Below are 22,559 nucleotides of genomic sequence, written 5' to 3' on the forward strand. Positions count from 1 at the left end.
GTCATAGTGCGTTGCTCCTGAGAGGCATGGGCGCGTGGGTGCAGTGTGTCATGCAGTTGGTGTCCAGGAGACCGCTCGGTGGAAGGCTGAGGCAGGGGCACCTGCGTCGCCAGAGCAAGCAGTTGAGCCTGGGAGCGTGGTGTGCGAGAGAGGGAGCAGAGGCCAAGCCAGGGCCACAGCAGCCTCTCCCCGTCGTCCACCCGCCCACCTGGGCTGCGAGGAGGAGCGCACCATGTCGTGCATCCACTACAAGTTCTTCGCCAAGCTGAACTATGATACGGTCACCTTCAATGGCCTCCACATCTCCCTGTGCGACCTCAAGCACCAGATCATGGGCCGTGAGAAGCTGAAGGCGACCCGCTGTGACCTGCAGATCGCCAATGCCGAGACCAAAGAAGGTGCAGGGGGGCTGTGGGTGCGGAGTCTCGGGGACCACCTGGCTGACGGCAGCACAGAATGGGACAGGGTGAAGCGAGCAATCAGGATCCAAAGTCTGGTTTGTTTAAGGCAATCAGGTGGAAATGTGTCGTGGGAGCCTTCTTGGTCAGTTACCCTTTGACTTCAGGGCTGTCCTCTAGTCCGAATCTGGTAGTGTTTTTGCAGAGGTGTAAAAATTACAAGGGTGAAGCAGATCATCCTTACCCACATACACACCTTCCCCCCCAGCTCAAGGTGAACAGACAAAATCTCTGAGGGCACGTTGTTTTATTAAACATGTGTCAGATACCCAGCATCAGGGGAGTCGTGTTCCTCCTCCTGCTCAACCTTCTTCTTTTCCTGTTCTTCCTCCTGCTCTTAGTCCTGTGCCACCTGTTCCTCTTCTGACTGCCCCTTGTGTTCCTCCCCCACCACTTCTTTCTCCTCCTCTTGCTCCTTCTCTTCCTTCTTTTCTTTCTCACTCCTCATCCTCTTTCTATATTCGTCATCCTCTTCATCCCCTTCGTCTTCCTCCTGCCATCCACCAGTTCATCCTGCTTGTCTTCCTGCTTTCTCTCCTCCTGCTGTTTGTCCTCCTATTAATTCTCTGTGACAGGTTCATCACAACCTGGTTGGTTAGGTGCCTGGGACTCAGTGGTAGATAAAGGGATTCCCCATTATAAAAGGAGGTTTCCATATGCCCTTTTCTCGTGTCACTGTGAGAAAAGCGACAGGCTGGCAGTGGGGGTTTTGAAGGGTTTGTGTGTTGGAGACAGCAGGAGAAGGAGCTCATTCCACTGGGCATCTGGTGGGTACCTGGTACCTGCCCGTTGTCAAAGTGTTGTTATTTAAGTGGTCTTAGTTTTGGGTCTATAGAGCAGGTGGAAGACCCAGGCAACTCCATGAGGTTCACACCGTTCCCGTACAGTTTTATTTGTTGCGTTAAGGCAGAAAATGTCTTCCCCACAGGAGGGGAAGGTGCCATTTGTCATTTGCTCCACAAATTAGCCCTTGGAGGAGAAGAGGGAGAAGTGCTGCTTGATTTTATAGACGATGTTCTGTGTGCTGCTGTGCTTCCCTGTTCTGTGACGGGGTCATCACAACCTGGTTGGGTGGGTGCCTGGGGCCTTCAAGGCCTTCAAGGTGCCCAGGAACCTTGAGGCCAATAAGGAGGGGGAGAAGAAGGCTGCCTGGGCACGGGACCTTCAGGGTCTGATGAGGAGGGGAAAGGGGACTGATAGGTGACCAGCTCAGTCACAGAGCCTGGCCATTTGCCTCATAAAATGGCATTCATTATGCTAACCCTATTACCAGGGGTGCCAGTCAGAAGCACAATTGTTAATTGCCTTTCTTAAGGATTGGGACGGCAGCCATGCAGGGCCTAAATACCAGGTTAGGCTCGAGGCCACTGCTGTTATCCTGGTTCTTCCAGGTGGAACTTAGTGCCGTAACACTTTTTCCCATAGATACCAGTAGTTAGAAGCTACAGAGGCAGAAAAGATACTGGTTCTAACCTGTGTGGGTGGTATTAATGCACTTGGAATACACTTTTCAGCTCGGGTTGAGGGCAAATCCTCAAATGCCCTTTTTGCTGCTGTAGTGTGGACTGTGCCTATGGCTAGTTGATGGAATGAATATGTATAATCCATATTCCTGGCTGGCAGTGGTGCAGACCGCCCTGTGGCAGCCACAGCCTGCAGGAGCCATGCTCTGCTCTTTGTGGCTGTCCCCACGTAATGTGAGTCAGCCTGGGGCTCGTCCCGACGGCATGCGGGGGGACCAGGAAGGCAAGCGGCGCCAGGGACGAGGCGGGCTGGGAAGCGACAGTGCTATTTGGCCGTGATCGGTACCTGTGACTTGTGTTGGGGGCCTCACAGAGCTGTTCTTTTGTAGCTGCTGTTCTGATTTGTGTTTTAGGCATGAGGCGAGGCGTAGAGGAATCCGGGCTTGATGTGTGACATACAGTGCTTACAGAAGTTTTGGTTTCCTGGAATTCCTCTAGGTAAAATAACAAGGAAACGTGGGAGGATGTCTCATGACAACAGACTTGACAGATTTCTTAGAAATCTGGCAGAGAAAGCTGAAAGTGATAGAAATAGAGCAGGTGGCTAGTTTGAGGAAAAAAGTGGGTTTGGTGACGTGATTTGGTCTTCAACTTGTTTTACTCCACCACTGTTTTTGTGGCTGTTGCAGAAGGTGCTCACTAGCAATATTTGGATCAAGAGTGTATCTGTGAGTTGTAAGCTATGCAGACCCTTTAAAGCCATCTTGCACATGAGTGTTCTCTGTATCTAAATTAGACTTTGGAATTTCTTCTTGGTGTAACTTCTTTTCTACACTAAAGACATTGTCATTCAGATGCTATTGAGCATCATTTCATCATTCACTTCTAACCATGTTTTTTTTTTCCCGGTACTATGTGTTAACCATATCAGGGCAGTACTGAAGGTTTCTGGCAGAACATTTATTGTGAATATACATCAGAAATGTTCTTAGAGAAGTCATAAATGCTTTTAAATCTAATAAATGGTGATTGACTCTCAGGGATTATAATGGTTTTGAATTACTTAGTATATTTCAGTTTGGTAATCTGCTATCTGGATAAGTTTGAATATGATTGAAGACTTTGGGATGTGACTTTTCAGAAATAAGAAGACTTGTAGAGTGTTTTCATTCCTTAAACATTAAACTTCTCCCCCTCCCCATGGTTTTGTGACACTCTGATGACAGTTTTTTCTTTAAAATGTGTATTAGTGGGTTTTTTTCTCTTCCTGTTTCATGTAGTAAAACTTAGCCAGCATAATATGTATGCTGAGGTAACTGTAACTTCAGCGCTAACGTTTAAAGTGGTTGGACCTAAAGCTTGCTGTTTATCTGCAGGTATTTAAACTATTTTCAGGAGAGTGTCTGTGAAGAGACTTAACAGCACAATGTTGGGGCTCTTAGGGATGCCGCTGGATTGCATGGCATATGTAGGTAGAGATACATGCCAGAAGTCTAGAATTTTTCTAGTAGTATTGAATAGAACTGTCAAGAGCTTTTGAAAAATTAATTTGCTTTAAGGGCTTTGCTGCAGAAGGGTCAGTTTTATTAGTCAGATGTAGATGTTTAAACTCGTCTTCAGAAGATAAAGGAAAAAACTAGACCGGGATATTCCACCTAAACGGCGTGTTTGGAGTTCTTACATGTGGTCATAAAGTATTGGGGGTTTATAAGTTTGTCTGTGCAGGAGTCCTGACTAAATGTTGAAATGATCTTGGCAAGAACAAAGAGAACTTTGAGGGAAGGTGGCCTACTTGTTCAGCTTTTTCCGAGTACTCTAACCTCTTACAGTTCAGTAACTGTTACGTTTCATAATGGAAATCTAGTAATAGAAGCAATGCTAATAAAAGCGAAGAGTAAGGAGGATTTTAAATGTCAGTGGAAAAAAATGGTATGATGGACTCTTTTGAAGATGCTGGGAGGGCAAAATGGGTGGCTGAGATCTGTTTTAAAAAGAGGGGTGGGGTGGGTTGAGTCTCCTCTTCCATGCTTACTCTAGAGGCATATTCAACAAAGTCAGAATTCCCTTCAAAAAGCCTACACTCAAGAATGATGCATTTAAACTTGCCTCCTTTTAATTTGATCTGAATTTGTTGACCTGTCTTTTATAATAGATGTTCTCACAGTATTGTGGAAGAACTGCAGACGCCAGAAACTGAGGTTTCTTGAGTACTCTTTTCTGCCCTGTGACATTCTGACTCAAAACACTTGTAGAATGTTCTATTCTGCTTACCAGGCAAAATACAAAAGAAAATAAAACCAAAAATGGGACTCTGAACTGGTCTGAATCTGGTGGTTTGTGATCTGGAGCAGAAAGAATAGTCTGTATTACTCCACCCAGCAGGTAGGACCAGCTGCTTTGGGCTTCCAGAACCGCATCATCTCCCTGTTGCTTTGTCTGGGCCTCAGTACTCCTCCACCAGAAAGTCCCAGTGCTGGCCTGTCTTGACAGGTGGCTGTGTAAGGGTGAGATGTTCCTTTTGAGAAGAGCTCTAGGAGTCGCTTTCAGGATATATGACTTCTGTAAAAGCTCCTGTTTTCATCCTTGGTAGTCCTTTCCCCTACAATTTTACACTTCTCTGAAGTCCAGGGGAAGCTTGCTGTTCAGTTCCCTAGAGGGGAAGGTCAGGAATTAGTTTCAGCTAAATGATTTCTTAGTTTTTCTGAAGAAGCATTCAGTCATGTGGAAATAGAAGTAAAATTTTAATTTTGTTGTTGAAATGATGTCTTCTGGTAGGTATGTTTTGGTCTAAGGGAGGTTCCTGCCCATAGGAATAATATACTGAAAAACGGAGCATAAATTGTGAAATATTCCTATTTGGTGTGTGACCACAGATCAAAACCACCCTGACAGAGCTTGACTAGATACACAGCATCTTTGGTTTTCAGACCATCATTCTGATTCGGTCTGCAAAGGCAAGGGCTATTAATATGTAAAACTGCATGCAGATTACAGGAATGGCTGCTGGTAGTGCTTTAAAATATTTAGTCTTATCCAGCTTGTGTAAGTGCAATATATAAACCATTCTCATGGAGAGATCTTTGCATTTTAAGTTACTCAGTCAAAGTGTCTCAGGTAGTTTTTTTTTTTGTTGGGGCCTTATGCAAAAAGTCAGAAGGCTTTCCTCCTCTTCAAAAGACCAACATGGTGTAAGCCAAGGCAAAGCATGGAAAGCTTCAGGCACACACTCTTTTCAAAAGGCTTTTCCAGGCTGTCTTTGTAAGTAATTCCATTTGAATCTCTCTGCACTGCAGAAAGTGAATTGAAAGAATTTGTGACCCTTTGGTTAAATCAAGGTAGATGATTGGCTTCAGACCCCTTTAGTTGGAGCCAGTTCTGCCCTGCTTGTGAAAGCAAGCTCAAAACACCCCCACGTTTCTGTGATCCACATTCCGGCACTGCCAGTTTTGTTTCCATTTAAATGTAAGGCACTGAGCAGCTGAGAAGTGGGTTGTTGAGGGACGAAGCTCCAAGGAACAGACAGAGGTGGCAGGCTCTCTCCTGTGTTCTGCCAGCCTTGAGCACTCGCAGCAGAGGTGAATCGCGTTTAGGGAACGGCGATGAAAGCAATGGCGCAGAGTTTTCGTGCGTTAGCAAAGTGCCTGTTTTCTTGCAGGGCTAGTCAGACTTTAGAATCTGGTTTATGCAGGTGAGACTTTGCTGTGGTTTGTTTTTCTCCAGAGATCTATTGGTTTTGTAGCCTAACAGAAGCAAAAGCAACTTAAGCTAGATCAGGAGAGAACTTCATGCATTAGCAGGCTCTTCTTTGGTGACCTTTGAGACCAGTTTGCTGTAGGCATTCAGACTATTTAAAAAAACGAAAAAGATTTTGCTGCTTGTGTTTGATGATCAAACCTGAAGATTTCTTGAAATGTACTGTTGGTGTGTTGGGACAATAAAAGTGTGGTGTTACAAAGAAAGTTTTGCTTGTATATCCTGTAAAGGGATTCTCTGAAGTGCTATTACGTATTAACATACATTCTTACGAATTGACTAATTTTTTTTCTCTATTTGTGTTGTTTTCAGAATACACAGATGATAATGCCCTGATTCCTAAGAACTCATCAGTAATTGTTAGGAGAATCCCTGTTGGAGGAGTTAAAGCTACCAGCAAACCGTTTGTTACGTAAGTATCCATAAAGCGTTGTCTTCTTTGTGAGGGGTTTTGGTGTGTTAACTTTTTAAATGGGTATTAGTTTACAGAGGCATTCAGATTGTGTCTGTCTTGTTAACGCTGCTGTTAGTTTTTGTTCTCATGGGATAGATTTTAATGTATCTCTCCCAAAGTCGACTGACATTCTTAGGCCTGCTGGGACATGGGGTTCAAACTCCAGCAATGGTAACTTTTGGGATGATTCTATTGGGTTTGTTCTTGGGCCTTTTGTTCTTTTTTCTGAGAGCCAAGTTGTAGATCCTCTTCCCTCTGCGTGGGGAGATTCCTTATTCTATGGGTTGGCTTTTATAATGAAGACAGATGCGCATTGTAGTGTAAACTCATCATTTGTTCCCTTCTCAGCGGAGTCTGATTCTCAATGTTTGACTGTTTCTTGCATTTGGGGGAGGGTGGGTGGATATGGCAGGTATTCTGATGCCACAAACCTGGTGTTTTTGCATAGAGAAAAAGAACAATACCCTAAAGTGTGTTGCCTTTTGTGGGAGTACAATGGAGGAACCGTTAATCCTTTCTGAACCCAAAGCTGATTAAGCAGTTTAGCACATTACCAAATGTTACTAGTTGTCTTTCTAAGCCTGGTTTTACCCCCAGCTGATATCTGTGCTCCAGGTTTTAATTCTGTGTTCCTAAGATTTGTGGAGGACAGAGAATAGGATGTATTGATTAAAATTACAGAGAAGCAATCCTGACTACAGAATTATTGCTGTCGTGTATGTATTCATACAGTACAGTTCTGTATCAGCTATGTTAACATTGAATGGTCATGTTTTCCAGCTGCCTTAACAGGGTGCCTCTCCGCCACAGTTAGTTATTAGCTTGTGGTTTTGCCATGTCTTTCTCATGTTGGTTCTCAATAGAGAAAGTATGCTGGTGATTTACAGCATGTCTCGAACAAAGAGTACAGCAGCGTCCTAGTACCCAAGAAGCATCTGCAAGCAAAAAAGCCCCGAATTTATGTGACTGTACATGTAAACTTTGGGCCTATTAGTGCAGTAGTTGTTGCAGTGCTTTCAGGCACTACCTAGCAACTCTGGATGCCACAGCATTGTGCTTATAAACATGGCCTTGCTTGGGGGTTGATTTAAATGTGCATGCTCAGTGCTATCTTGTCAATGCATCCTCCGTTTCTGGCTGGATGGCACCTCTCCTGGTATTGTAACGCTGCCGTAAAAGGAGAGGATAGAAGCTGCTGGCATCAAAGGTCAAATCAATGCCTGTGTGTGGGTGGGAATAAGGAGAGACTGGCACTGGTGTGGTAGCCCTGAAGATGAACCAGGCAGATTAGCTTTGTGTTCCTTCGGCTGGAAACATTGCAGAAACAGCCGGTAGAGTGGTTGGTGTTTGGGAGCGAGGAGTGTGTGCTGGAATGATGGAGAGGCCTTCAAAAATGCCTTACTCACTTTGTAGTATGTTCTTCCAAGGTGAATGGGTGAAGAAACCATTGTGTGGTAATCTAAAGTATTTTGTGTGCTTCCTCAACTCTGGGAGGTAGTGACTGTAATTGCGAGCCTGGTGGTGTCCTAGCAGTGTCAGGGATCCTGAGCCTTTCTATTTGTACCTGAATTCCACAGCAGCCTTGGAATTGCCTGTGCTTAGGGGACACTTTGGATGATGTATGACTTGTCTGTTAACTATATCAATGTTTGCATGTCTGATTCATGATGAGTAGCATGCAGGTACAGATCAATGAGTATGTCGAATCTCAGCAAGTTTTCAAATGTAATAAACATTTCCTAAAATACTGTAGCATTTTCAAGATGATCTTAAAGCAAAATCTGGCAAGTAAGACTTTTTTTTTTTTTTTTTTTTTTTTCTGTCACAGGGCTCCTACATTGCACAAAATCCCAGGATCAGCTTTCAGGTGACGTTTCTACCACTGTTTCTAGTCAGCATAGCACATATAACGCATTTAGTATTTTGGCACTTTCATGGCGAAGTATGGTAGAACACAGTGCTTGGGCTGTCACAAAGAACCACTGTTCTACAGACTGCGCTGCTGACATTTTGTTATTTCTTTGTCAGATGACTGGTTTTTTTCACTTCAGCAAATTTGCACTTCCAGGTGCCTTGACTATCCCTGTCCTGTCTTAGAAACTAAAGTACTGTATCCAGTACCTATTTGTAATACTAGGGATATATGGATTGGATAAAGTTACCTTCCTAGTTGGAGGGTTGATTATTTAAGAACACAAAACTCTAGTACAGACTTCATCTTTCTGATACTTACATAGCAGAGACAAAATATCTGAGGACTTCCTCTTGCACTGTTGTGTTATATGCCTGTAAGTCTGAGAGTAATTTGTGACAGAGTAGAAATGGGATTTGGGTTGCTTTTTTTTAACTGCACTGAATGTACCAAGAGAGACATAAAAATTTCCACATTCACCAGGCTATCAGAACATAATGTTTTGCTATTCAGGTTTTATAGTCTTTTTTTCACTGCTGTGTGTTGGGTACAAGTGCTTTATTTTAAGTTCTGATCACTTTTATTTCTTCTAGAAGTCAAACTGAGCCAGCGAGTGGAACATCAAAAGCAGTACGTAAAAACACAGTCTCACTCTTATATTCTAATATATACCGTGAATACCAGTGAATACTGGTATTGGTGCCTAGTAATGCGTTGTATTTTGTATTGAATATACTAGAATATTTCCTGTATTGCCATTTGCACATTGTATCACCTAGCTTTTGTTCTTAAATACCTTTTTTGCCTCATGGTTTTTGAAAATGGTATCAAAACCCACCAATAAACCATCATTGTTAAACTGGGTACTGTTTGTACTTTTGACTTGGGGGTTCAAACAAATGTCAAAACCAACATATCCCATACGTATTGAGGATGGTTCTGTGCAGCTAAATGATTCCTGATTTGAGTTGTGGGTAGCCATAGAGAGGGTGGAAGCCTTGCCTCTCTCTTGACAAGTCCTCTCGCTCTCAAAGCACTGCAGCCTCGAGTGCTTCTAGTGTTGGAGACCCAATTATCTTTAGTCTTAAAGTGAACTCAGGTCTTGGTCCTTGGTCTCAAGTGGGGGGGGGGGGGGGGGGGCTGTTTTTATTTGATTTTGAAATGACCGGAAAGCTTGCCAATTATTGTTGAACAGTAAAGCAGCAAAATTAAAATTAGTTCAGATTTTTTTTAAAAAGGATAAAAAGGATGCACAAAAGCTTATACTTTGAATATTTCTTCCTTGTCTTGCTCTTACATGAGCTGTCATTCTACACTTGCAAATTTGTGCTGTATCCAACAGTTACTACAGCCAAAGCAAGCAAGTGGATCATTTTGGTTTAGTTTTACTATTTCAGTAACTGCAAGGATGTCTACTTGGTCTTCATCCTTAGAGGCTACAGAAATGCAGAGGGTTGTGCCCGTTGTTTTAGCGCTGTCAAGCACAACTGTGATCCTTCCTGGCTGCACTGGTAGATTAGCAACCACTGTAATTTTAAGTGCAGCACTCCAGCAGTGAGATTACCCTTTTCCTCCTGTTTTCTGTCCCCTTTCCTACTTGCTTTGTCTTAGTTTATGTTTAGCCTCCTGTTCAAAATGGGAGTTAATACATTGACTGTCAAGTCTGGGTTTTCGGTTTGGCTTTTGGTTTTCTTTCCAGTTCTTCTGCAATATTATCTTAGGGTTGTATACAAGTTTTGTGGAGGTGTTGATTCTGCTTGACTAATTAGAAGGACTGGCAGGAAATACGTCAGTAGAAATTTAAAGGAAAAAAACCCCAGAAGAATGTAGGATCCTTGGAAGATGGCTGTTGTGCAAACGTACTAAATAGTACATTAGTTATCTATTTGCGGCTTTTGATAACTTTTAGGTAGAAAGGAGTGCTTTCACCTCCTATAAGAAATTAGACTGCTGCCTACAGGCCATATAATAAATGCTTCCTAAAAAAATTACAAGACCTAATTAATAGTTTATTAACTGTTATGTTTTGGTTATGGCCAATACTAGACTGTTTAACACTAGACTCCAATAGAGAGCTTTCTTAATTTTTTGTTTGCTTCTGAAAAACCACAGGATGATAGTGGTTGTGCCTGCCAGGAGAGAATGTAGGGTGTTTTTCCACATGTAAAAAAGAGTGGCACATGAAGCATGAAGCTTCAAAATTCTTGATCAGGCTTGATTTTTAACAGAACTGGCTACAAAACGTTCTGGAAAGAAGGAAAGTTGCAACTTCTGGTAAGACTCGCAAGGGAAAGGCGGCTATTTTTTCCAGGTCCAAAGGCACATTTTCAATAACTTTTTAGTTAGTGCTACAGTAATTTGGTATGTGCTTTGCTAACCATACGGAAAAGGAATGATTAACTGGAGAGAGGAATCATCTTCTGCCTGTAGATATTTTTTTCCCCAGAGTCTGCTAAAGCTGCTCCCTTGAATTCTTCCACTCCATTAGGTAATGAAGGACAAGACTTTTTTCCAAGGAAGGGTTTTCATCGCTTTTCTGATCAATTTAGGAACTTCTTGAGGAGAGCTGTTGAGTTTATGTTGTGAAATTCCAGTCTAAATTGTTGAGCAACTGAAGACATAATAAGCAGTGATTCCAGTGCCTTTCTGATAACGTTTTGCTAGTGTAAGCTTAACTGCTGGTTGTGGCATACTATAATTCAGTGTGGTGGAAAAGGAACAAGAGTTATCCTTTTGGCTTGTGGAAAAACTGCCCTTCGGTATTAGTTCTCAACAGGCACTGCAGCCCGTCACTAACTAGTGGCCTCGGGACTTTGTTCCTGCAGGCTGTTCCAGTAGGCCGTTGGGAGGGAGGAATGTGGTGGCAATGGAGGAAAAAAGTGAGAGGATTGTGCTCTGAATCCCATTTTCATCATCATTAAAAATTGGTTTTGGTATGATAGCAAGGAGAAAAATTTTAAATTCCCACACTAATTTGGATAGTATGGCCTGTGGTCTAAGAAAGTACAAGAACTCAGTTTTCTCAGATTTTGTAGGCTACTCCGTCATGGTAAACGCCTTTATTTCAGTAATTGGAGCAGATTATCTTTTTCTAGACAAAGTGGTTGGTTACTTTTATGGCTGATGTTTTGGATTGGTGTTTTTATTTGGGTTTTGTGGGGCATGGTGGGTTTGGCATTTTTAAACTTTTTGACAGCAGAGTTCATGCTTCGGGGCTGATATGCCTGTGGTTTATTCTGGCAGGCAGCTATACAGTGTTCATAAAAGCATAACTGTGTGCATTTATAAATGATGAGACATTGACAGATTAAGTTACAAGCTACTTAAGTAAAATAAGTTTCCTGTAGTGATGCTTCCTTCTCAAAGAAACGGAAGTATTTTATTTTCAGTCCTTTTTAGCTGCAAATTGACAGCTTCCTTACCTGTTTGACTTTTAAGCAGCTGTGAGCATTTAACAAGGGTCCCTCTCTGAGATACTCTGGAGCAAGAAGTTGATCTCAAGTGGGTTTGGTTATTTTAGTTTCTTCTCATGAACCACATAGGCACTCTCTTAAGGTGTCATAGGTTTGGACTTTGTTTTGAACAAATACAAATTACAGTAGGTCGGATATGCCTCTTTCAGTGACAGTCAGAGGACATAGTGGAGATTTTCAGACTAGAGTAGAGGTTAACTGTTGCTCTGTTTTAGTTGTAGAACTTGAATATGTGTTTAATTTTTTGTGAACAGATTGATGACCCTTCTGCATGTACTTCTCTGGCCCAGCTTATCAAGGTATAGATATATTCTTGTCACATACTTGGAAAAAAAAGTGTTTGCTTCCTATTTTTAAATCTTATACTGTGAATTCTAGCTGGATAACTGTTGTAATGTGAACAAAACTTTAATTTATTTTTTTAATAATTTAAAGTATTTATTTTAACTTTAAAATGTGTGTATATTTTGATAGGATCCTGTAAAGAGTAGTTCCCAGTTTGGGAAGATAGAAGGGGAGTACCTTATCAGCCGCAATGTAATGTTGCAGCATTACTCATCTTCAAGACCCAAAGAAGCAGCTGTTTACCATTTTTCATACGTTTTGTTAACTTTGCGTTGCAAACTGACACAATTTTCACAGAGGAATGTAATTGGCTGTAAGTTATGGACATTTCGGGGGGGTTGCAACAGCCAAAATAGAAACGTTTCTGGAAGATGGCACAAATGCATGGCTGCTTTTGAATTTCATTATAGTTACGGATCCATTTTTTGAATGCTACACAATTTCCTAAATTGTAGTATCTATACAGCAGACCACACAATCTAATTTGTTTGAACGTGGACTGTGTAAATTGTGTAAATGCACCTGATTGTTTATAGGAATGCACCAGTGTGTATGCGTGGCATACTAGCAGCTGTCCCCTTCTGAAACTGTTGCCTTGCCCTGTTTTGCTATGGAACTGCTGCATTTTTTGCGCAGCAATGTGTAACTTTGGGCAAACACTAGTGATTGCGCTTGGAGAAAAGGTGTAGTGCTGGTCCGTTAAATGGCTAGTCCTTTAAAGATTACAGGAGGCTGGGCCTAATGCAGAGGAGCCAGTTCTGTCTTCTGAAAATAAAGGCTGGAGTTCATTTCCAAGAAAGAGAAATCTCTTCCCACCGGTAACTTCTTCCCTTTCTCACTGCAGGAATTAAATCATGTACATTTGGGGAAAAAAAAAAAAAAGAAAAAAAAATTAGTTTGGAAGGTAGCCACCAAAAGAAATTGGTCTCCATTAGTGCTGCCCCTAAAGGTGTCCTTCTTTCTGTAAATGCATGTGAAGTTTTACTCTAAGTTATGAAAAACTCTCCAAGTGGTGTACACATTTAAGCTTTCGAGAAAATGTAAGTGTTTCAGAAAAATACAGGAACAAAACATAAAGCAGCTCAAGTCTGTTCCTTACTCTAACCTCTTTGGTGCAAACAGGCTTAACATGGAGGCGATGTGTTGGGAAAAGTATTCTGTTTTGTTATTACTGTGTATGAAATGCCATGTTTGAATTTTGGTCTATTCCTAGAAATGCTTTGTGTGTTTTGTAAACCGTTTGGGATTCAAACAAACTAGTCAAGTACTTTTACAGTTTTCTGTAAATAATAATGGAAATGTTTTTTCATAGATGTTGATCTGGATTATGTTACTGTTGAGAAGAAACTTGTGTCTATGAAACAGCTATGTAATGCTTTTGTGAATGAAGGCATATAAAACCAAACACCTGAGTGGCCAATCTGAATGATAGGTGCTTGAAGGTTCAAATCATTTACAGTCACTCCCTTAGACCCAGCTTGTATCTGGACTAGCGTGTAATAAACTCATTTGAACAAATACTACTTAAAAAGTATCAGCTGGCTTCAATAACTTGAAGATCTAGTTCTGCATAAAGCTGATGTTGCAATTTGTACATTGAAAGGACACAGTCAACTGGAAAAAACTGCAGGTTGTGTTTATTGTAGTTAAATCACTTAGTATGAAGAAGTTAGCAGGGGGGTAGCATGCAGTTTGGACAGCCTACAGCACATGACTGAAATTTCTACTGAAAAGAGCCTTTTGTCTTGCTGAGGGATTACAAAAAGCTTGATTCCTTTTAATGCTGCTGTTTCTGAGGCTGAATTTCAGCAAGCAGGAACAACTGCCCTGATGCTTTAACTTGTGTGTCCTTTTAATGCTGCAAAATGTGAATAATGATACTTGCATCCATCTTTCTCAGTTAAATGTACAGTGGATATCTTCTCCTTCAAATACTCTGGAGCTTAAAAATCAGTTTAAAAATACTGGATAGTCTATTTTTTTCTACACATAGCTTCAGTCCACTTGGAAAAAAATAGGATTGGTTACACGTGTCTTGATGTAAGATACAAACAGAGCCTAAGGTTTTGAGTGCCCAGGAACGCTCTTTTCGAGTAGGTTAAAGGGCACATAAAGAGCATATAGCGGCATAAGGACTCCCCAGAACATCTTCAGGACAACTCTGTTCTAGATAAGCAGCTGTTTTCATGCAGCCTCAGCTGGTGTTGTGCTGCTCTTTGCAGGATTGAGTGAGTGGTGTGGTCTTTGGCTGTGTGGGCTTCAATGTGTTTCTAATGTGTGTGTCAATTGTCTGTTAAACAGACTGCCAATCTGACTGAAGCCAATGCTTCCGAAGAAGATAAAATAAAGGCTATGATGATACAGTCTTGCCGTGCGTATGATCCAGTCAAGTAAGTGTTGATAACGTCAAACCTGTCTGAAGATTACGGAAAAATTGCAGAGGTGTTTGTTTTAACAAGAGTGACGTATGCATACCTTTTTCTTTTTTCCCCCCAAAACTTCTAGTTACGTGGAGAAACCCTTGGGCCCACCTCCCCCATCATATATTTGTTTTCGTTGTGGAATACCTGGCCACTATAGAAAGGACTGCCCAACAAAGGGGGTAAGATTGTGAGGGACTTCTGGGGTTGCTTAATTTTTAATTCTTTTACCTCGGCAGTTACGTACCGTGAATACTCATATTAAAAGTTGTTTCTCTTGGGGTGAAGTAGAGGTTATATGGCAATGTTGCAAAGCCCTTCAAAATTGACGGGAAACCTGGAATTATAAATGTAATTTTTTTCTTTTTTCTAGGTCGTAGGCATTAAATATATCCATAGATCTTTCTCTGTGAAAGATCTATGCATATTTTTATGTATTGCAATATTGGTGGTTTTTTTTTCTGGTTTTAACTCTTTAATGACAGTTCCCAGTTTTAAGTATTTTGTATAAACCCTGGGATGGTTCTGTTGTCCCCATTCATTGAATATTTGCGTGTTTTAATTATGAGTCTCTGTGGAGTGTGAATTCAACCTTCACATATAGATGATGAATATAAGTTTCTCCAATGACTAGTGGAGAGCCCTGCATTAAGCTCTCCCTCTGAACTGCGCTTTGGAGAAGGAGCAGGTTTGTGCCTCATCTCCGAGCGGGTGCTGGGCTAAGGGATACTTCACCCTTAAGGAATCGGAAGTTAAGCCAAAGAATGTTGATGGAGTTCGAAACACTGCTCAAGCCTTTGGAACATCCTGGCCATATTCGCGTAGGAAATTAAGTACTTTAGTGGAGCAACCCTTCTGCTGGGGAAAAGGAACCTAGCAAAAAAGGAAGGTTGTGGCTCCAACCTTCCTTAACACGCCTAAACATCCTTAAAGGCTTTTACTGCTTAATCATTGAAATGTCCTTTTAAGTGCGAGTCTTAAGATGAGATCTGTCTGCATTTCTTTTCTGAACAGGACAAAAATTTCCAGTCTGTTCCCAGAATTAAAAGGAGCACAGGAATTCCAAAGAGTTTCCTGATGGAGGTGGAAGATCCCAATACAAAGGGTGCTATGCTGACGAAGACTGGGAAATATGCAATACCAACTATTAATGCGTAAGTATGGAATTAGTTGGACTGACCAAAAAGTGAATGAGAGAAACCGCGCGTAAATGTCTGAGTGGCAATGCAACCAAGTTGGCCAGCATCTGTAATTACGGGGGAGGAAGCGTTGTCGTTGCATCTTAACCTTAAAAGCTGTGATACTTTCTAATATTGAAATAGGGTTGTCCTACCGTTCGTGCCCCTAGAGTCTGTTTAAAGTTGTGGTGTGCTAAGAACCTGTATTTCTGCAAAACATTTCAGTAGTGTTTATAGTGGAGGAGTCCTCTTTGCAAGCTCATTTTGCTTCTGTTTTATGTTTCAAAGGCTTCTTGCAAAAATTAACAAATAGCTGTTGGACAGAGATTTCCTCCCCCCTTTGACTTTTGTTGAATCTCATGGGCAAAACAGACCAAAGTTTTCCTGTTGCTGTAAAACAACTAAGAAAACAGCTAAGAAAATAACTACTGTGTGCCGAGGACAGTGGCTGTTTTTCAAATGCACTTGGTAGCACTTCTGTTTTACTGTCATGGAACTCCTTTTGTAGCAGCTGTCATAGACTTCTTCCATTTATAAAATGTACTTACTCAGAGACTAACTTTATCCTGAGCCTGCAACTTACATTGCCTTCTGGCAAAGGAGAGGTTTTAGACAGCTGCTGTGGGGTGAGAAGAATTCCATCTATTTGATAAAATCCAAAGCTTGGAAAAGTTTTCCTTTACCTCTCTGTAACTTTTTTCTTCCCCTTCCCCCCGCTCCCCGCCCCCACTCCAGGGAAGCTTATGCTAGAGGAAAGAAGGAAAAGCCTTCCTTTTTACCAGAGGAGCCATCCTCCTCCTCCTCAAATAATCCTATTCCAGAGGAGTTGTTGTGTGTGATTTGTAAAGATATAATGACGGATGCAGCTGTTATTCCCTGCTGTGGAAACAGTTACTGTGATGAATGTAAGTGTGACTCCCATGTTTGTTATTTTAAAATATCGTATCTGATCTTCTGAAAACACAAATAGGAGGTATCAAAATTGTTACCAGTTCTGAATAAAACTTAAGTGTACCCTGAAAAGGAAGGACTTGTCTCATATGAAGGAAAAAAAAAAAGAAAGCTTTTTTCCCTTTTTACATATCTGGTTAAATCCCCTTTACGTGTGGAAGGACGAGGAGGAGAAGAGTGCATAATTGTGCAGGTGATTACAGGATTAGATATTGAAAGCGTTTAGTTTGTCCACAGCCCTTTCTCTCATACAAAATTACATAGCTAGCTCTGGTGACTTACTGCGGTCCGCAACAAACAGTTAGGCATTTAATCCACATTCTTCTCCATGGGAGAGGTGGTTAAAACCTTCAGAACCCAAACCTGGTGATGGTTTTTTGAGATGTGCTTTATTCGTTAACCTTGAGGTTGATGACTTCTCCTTGTACTAGACAGTGGAAAAAAGACTAGTCAAAACATCAAGACACAGCCTGCTCTGCATCTTCAAATGTCACAACAGTGAAATATCAAACCTGTGTAGTTATTTGCTGCCCGCTAGAAATTTTTTGTGCTATTGAACATTTCTAGCTTCATGCTGCCCATTCCAAGCCTTATTCATCCATTAATCATCTATGTGTTTTTATAACTGGTCAGAACCCAAAAGATTTCCTTGGTTTGACTGAAAACTATTTTGATGATTCTAATTATTCACAGGTATTAGAACAGCATTACTGGAATCTGAGGAACATACATGCCCTACGTGTCATCAGACAGATGTTTCTCCTGATGCTTTAGTTGCCAACAAGCTCCTACGCCAGGTAACGTGGTGACTGTTGTGTAAACTGTTTGTAAGAAAAGTCTATTTGTAAAAAGTTGAAGGGGGAGAAAATAGTAATTTACATCTCCTTAAGCAAGGCTGAATTGACTTTTCAAATACGTTATCTGTTGTTACAGAAGCTTACAACTCTTTAGAGACAATCTAGCAAATTCAGGTCACACTTTTGTTGAACGTGATTGCCTCCCTTTCAAATTCGGGGTTAATGCTGAAGTTACCAACTGAAATACTCTCAGTTACCAGTCGTTAGTATCAGTCTTTAATGTGGTGTGTTCATATCTCTGTGTATTGATTTATTTTAGGCTTGATAGCATTTACAGGAATACACAAGTGATTTTACTCTGTGAAGGCTTTTGTTCGTGTGTCTACTGAAGTTTCGTATTACGTTTTTGTAAATGTTTTTCTGCCTCTAGGCTGTGAACAACTTCAACAATGGAAGTGGCTACACCATCAGCAGTTTGTTGGAAGAGAAGGTAAGTTTTATTTCAACATATGCAGTGATCCTTGTATTTTAGTAGAGCGTATTTTCCATCTGTTTGCATTTCTTCACAAGGGCTGTCAGGTTCCTGTACAAAGACAATCAGCATTACCAAGTCTTGTGGGCCCCCAAGGACAATCAATACCCACAGCTGGTAAGTAACTATAACGTTAGAATTTCTTTTAAACAATTATCTTCAGGTAAACTGAATGAGACTTTCTTTTTTCCCCTCTCCCCACTCTCAAAGGCAATCCAGTGACGTCCAGCACAATTTGCTCAGCAGGTGGCGGACCAGGCTGCGAACTGTAAGTACTCTACAGAAATTCAGTATGGTACTACTTGTAACCTGTTAAACGGCGCCGGAACACCTAACTTATACAACAACTGGTTTGTAATGAAATACATATGCACAGATAGTTGTGAAGAACACACGTGGTAATTAATTGTTAAACGGCTTAGTTTGAATTGGCTGTGACAAAGGGGATCTGTGCTTGCAGTAAGGTGACGTAAAATAAAACGCCAGTACGTGATTGAAAAGAGGACTATGAAAAATGGACTCTTTTTGAGGAAACCATAAGTACATCTAAAACTTAAATATAATTAAAGGACCAGACAGAAAGCCACCCTTTCGATTACTGGCTGAATAGGGCTGAAGAAGTTCATTTCCCATAGAAATCAGCCTCCAACATTCTTTTTTTAACAACTTAATTGATGCTGATTGAGCAAATTGTTGGAAAAGTCAACGCTGTTCTTTTATGACAATATTAAACTTCTTCAATTTAGTCATCTCAGATAGCCAAGCTGCTTTCTCTCAGTTGGAGAGAGAGGATTCTATTTTATCTATTATTGCAGTATCAAGTTAGTCCTTCCTTTTGATATATATTTGTTACAGAGAGATTGTAAGGGTGCATTGTGTTTATAAAATCTTAAATCAAAACAAAACCAGGATCCATCCCACAGATTGTCTAAAATCTCAAATTCATTAAGCAAGAAAATAACAATTCAGGGGCAAGAACAGGCCAAATACATCATCATGAGGCAACAACATAGGAAGCGTACGTGGAGGAAGTTAAAAGAAGTTTGAGAGAAGATGGGTTACTGTCCGTGCAGTATTTTGAACATCAGAAGTGTGAAGTATGAAGAGCATCAAGGAGTGATTCTGTGATTCTGAGTGGCACAGGAGCGGTGGGCACTTGACACATGGGAGATGGGAGTCTCTTTTAAGCATGGGCAGCCTTCAATCCACAGTCGCTCCTTGCCCACTGATGGAACTGTTGGGGGTGGGGATGTGGAAGGCAAGTATGAGGATCAAGAAATGAGAGTAGTCTCAAATGAACAGAAAGCAGGGAGAAAAATGCTTAAGCTGAGAGCAAGAAGTGCTCAGCACCATGCTTCTGCTTCAGTTGCTTTCTTCTTTAAAATCAGGGCAGAGTGTTAACAAACAGTGACGCAGGTTTTGGGGTTTCTTTAGAAGTTCAAATCGAGGATGCCCACACAGTGAACATACCCAAAGGACTCAGGCGCCAGCACTACCAGCATCAACAGCAGTCTTTGTGCCTGTGCCTCCACCTCCCTTGTACATTGCTGGCTCATATTCAGTTTTTCATTCAGCAACGCCCCATAGCCCTTCTCTGCAGGGCGGTTCTCAATCCGCTCATTGCCCAGCCTGCATTTGTGCCTGGGGTTGCCCCCAGTCAGATGGAGGATGTAATAAATAAATAATAAAAGAAAAACTTGTGGAGAAAAAACTCAGGGTAGGTGATGTTTTCTACCCCCTAAATCACTCGGGCAGGAGTCTGAAGAGCTCTCCATTAGTTATGCTGTCAGTATCTTTGCTAGAGTAATGGCATTGAGGCATATTACTAGAGGCTGAGCTGAGAAGCTTTTAGATACGACTTCTCTTGAAATGCGGTTACTATCCTTGGTTAGAGCTAGAGGTATGCGCTAAATTTTGCTAGGACATCTGGGTTCAATAACTAGTAGAGAGCTCTTCAGACTCCTGCCCAAGTGATTTAGGGGGTAGAAAACATCAGCTACCCTGAGTTTTTTCTCCACACGTTTTTCTTGTCTCATATGTAGCATGGCAGTACAAGTATTTTGCATCCTGTACAAATTGCCAAATAAGTAGTGGAGTTAAATAGCTGGCAATATAAAATCAAGCTTTACTGCCTTCAGGCTGAGTCATGTTTCCTTGATGTTTATAGTGCACTGCAGCCCTTAAGATTTAGATTTGTTCTTTTTGCATCTTACTGCGACAAGATTGATTCACACTGCATGTAGTCGAGGAGTAGTGAAAAATGTGCACATTCATGTACCAGTTAAGGCCAGTATACACCACCTTAAATCAATCCATAGCTACGGTAGTTCATGTGACAGAAGTGAGTGGAAATAGATTTACCCTTCCTGTATGTTTCAACACTTAGCGAACCAGCAGCTGTTCTGTCTTATGAGCAGAAACTTTTTTAGCAGCCGAAAGAAGCTTTGACATAAGCATATGGAGAGGAAAGAAGAAACCAAACCAAATTGGTGAGGAAAGAAATGGGGGAGAGTCACTAGTGACTGCTTTGAATTAAGTTCTTTTTTTGTGTGTGTGTTATGCTTTTTTTAAGGTCCAAGTCTCCCTCTAGTGCTTCACCTTACTCTGGAAGATTGTATACCTGCTCCAAGTCAAGACAAGGTTCTTCCCGAACTCCGTCCTACTCTCCATCATTTAGTCGTTCCCGCTGTCATTCCTACTCGCGATCGCCGCCATATCCAAGAAGAGGCAAAGGGAAGAGTCGAAAGTATCGTTCAAGGTCAAGGTCACTCCCGTGCAGAAGATCCCATTCACGGTCAAGATCTCCAGTAGTTAGAGGCCGGTCTCCTGCTAAACGGGCTGTACCTGAAGGGGTAGGAGAAAGCGAGTATTTTAACAGGTACAGAGAAGTTCTACTGTACAATATGAAAGCTTACTATGACAGATCTGTTGACTTTGGAGATCCACTTGAAAAGGAACAATACAGGGAATGGGAAAGAGTCTACAGAGAATGGTATGAAGTGTGTTACAAGGGCTGTGCTGTGGGCGCTCAGTCTCGTCCACCAGTAAACAGAGACCGTTCTCCACATAGGTTTGGTCCATCTGGGACCAGACGAGAGACTTTGCCATATGCTCGGGGCCGCAAAGAGGATTGTCCTGGTGGGCAGAGCCACCGAAATCGTAATAGAGCTGGAAATTACCTGAAAGAGCTTCTGGGAAGAGAGAGCCGTGGCATCAAAGATCTTGTAAAAAACAAAAGAGAAAGAGATGGAAAGTCCACTGGGAGATGGCAAAGGAAATAAACATAAAAAACACCAGAAGAGAAGAAAAGGAGATGAGGATGAAGGATTTCCCCAGGTGGAGTTGTTAGAAGGTGTGAGAAAACCAAGAGAACAGTTACAGCAGAAGATGTTAAAACGGACTCTCTGTTCACGGTCCCAAGCACAATTCAGTTCCCCGTGCTGACTGAGACCAAAATCTTAATTGGAATATATTAAATGGACAGCTATCTCTCTAAATTTGATTGTATCTCTGGTTATGTATTAAAGCAATGGTTTGGTTGTAGTCCAACGCTACACAGAGTCCTCTATGTTTTTTTTCCTCCTCTATCTCCAGGGTAAGCTCTTCGTCACTTCGTCGTAACATTGCTGCCATACAGCTTTGCGGAAGGAAGGATTCAGGGTGAACAGTGAATGAGTATTTTTTGGGGGGTGGGGGGTGGAGTGGGGCTGTTGAGGGAAAGAGCTTCTTTTTTCTAGCAGTCTTAGTGGACACTGGCATGAGAAATCATTTCATTGACTTCTTTATGGATCATTATTCAAGCTGACATAGAGCTTGACTTGGAGGAGGTCAAACAAAGGCTTCACTCACAAGACCTGTTGCACTGAGCTCCAGAGGGGAAAGCAGTCTGTGCTTCAACAACCGTATAGCTCAGCTAGGTGCTAACAGGGTCCTCCTGCACCTCCTTCAAGAGGAACAGCACCCCATTGCTTCCACTGACAAAGGTGTATCCGTACGGATGTTCTGAACCAGGCCTTGGTTTTGCGGTGCAGAAAGGACAGGGCTAAATAAGTTTAATTCATTGCCACTGTAGGTGAAAAGTCCAAAATGTTGATTTTCAAAATCTCACTCAACTGTTGTTTGATATTCAAGGTGATGGTGGGTAGTGAAGAGCCCAAATCTTGTCTATGGGAGCTGATATAGTAGGTGATTTTAGATGAAGCATGATTTTAGTATATACCATAATACACAAAACTGAAGGGTTTATACCTGTAGGCTGGGTATAAGCATTCACCTGGGATATGGATAATGTGGATTGTTTGGCCTATTAAGTAAGTAAAAATTTTCATAAAGTCTTAATTTTTAATAGTGCAGATTGTACCTTGAATGTGGAGCCTTTCTTGGTACCTTCAAGAATATCCCTTTCTTTCTTGAAGTTTATCTGCTTTTAAATGTTTTATTTTTCTAATTGGCAAAGTACTAATGTACTTTGGTGTGTTTTGCTTTCCATCGTTAGAAAAATGTAGAAGCAACCTCAGTATTTCTTTTTCTTGCCAACTGTTCCTAGGAATCCTAACCCACACGTGCACAAAAAAAGCACATGGCATAAATACTATCCACATTTCCAATCAAAAAGTTTATATAATTGCTTTAAGGAAAGAGTCAGAACTCTGACATATCTTGCACACAAAATCTCATCTTTTTCAGCCTCCTTGAAGAGATTTTGTATTTGGTTGACTGTCAGATCTTCAACTGATGTACATTAGCAGCAAGTATTTTCATGTCATTGGAGCACGCTGATTTTGCCACCTGAGGAGCTAATTGGGGACTGCATTATGGAATGA

General features: G+C 41.5%; 1 protein-coding gene across 1 annotated transcript; it reads left to right on the forward strand.

Moving 5' to 3' along the window:
* Positions 1-232: 232 nt before the first annotated feature.
* LOC147414976 (E3 ubiquitin-protein ligase RBBP6-like) lies at positions 233-21,212 on the forward strand. The gene is given in 14 exon segments (XM_086468799.1): positions 233-398; positions 5,987-6,086; positions 8,634-8,670; positions 11,768-11,812; positions 14,160-14,248; positions 14,364-14,460; positions 15,293-15,432; positions 16,192-16,361; positions 17,101-17,204; positions 17,635-17,694; positions 17,983-18,086; positions 20,309-20,963; positions 20,965-21,106; positions 21,109-21,212. Coding segments are annotated over 14 exon segments (2,013 nt in total).
* The last annotated feature ends 1,347 nt before the right edge of the window (positions 21,213-22,559 follow it).

Source organism: Leptosomus discolor, chromosome 8, assembly GCF_034619465.1.
Source record: "Leptosomus discolor isolate bLepDis1 chromosome 8, bLepDis1.hap2, whole genome shotgun sequence".
Classification (NCBI taxonomy): Eukaryota; Metazoa; Chordata; class Aves; order Leptosomiformes; family Leptosomidae; genus Leptosomus; species Leptosomus discolor.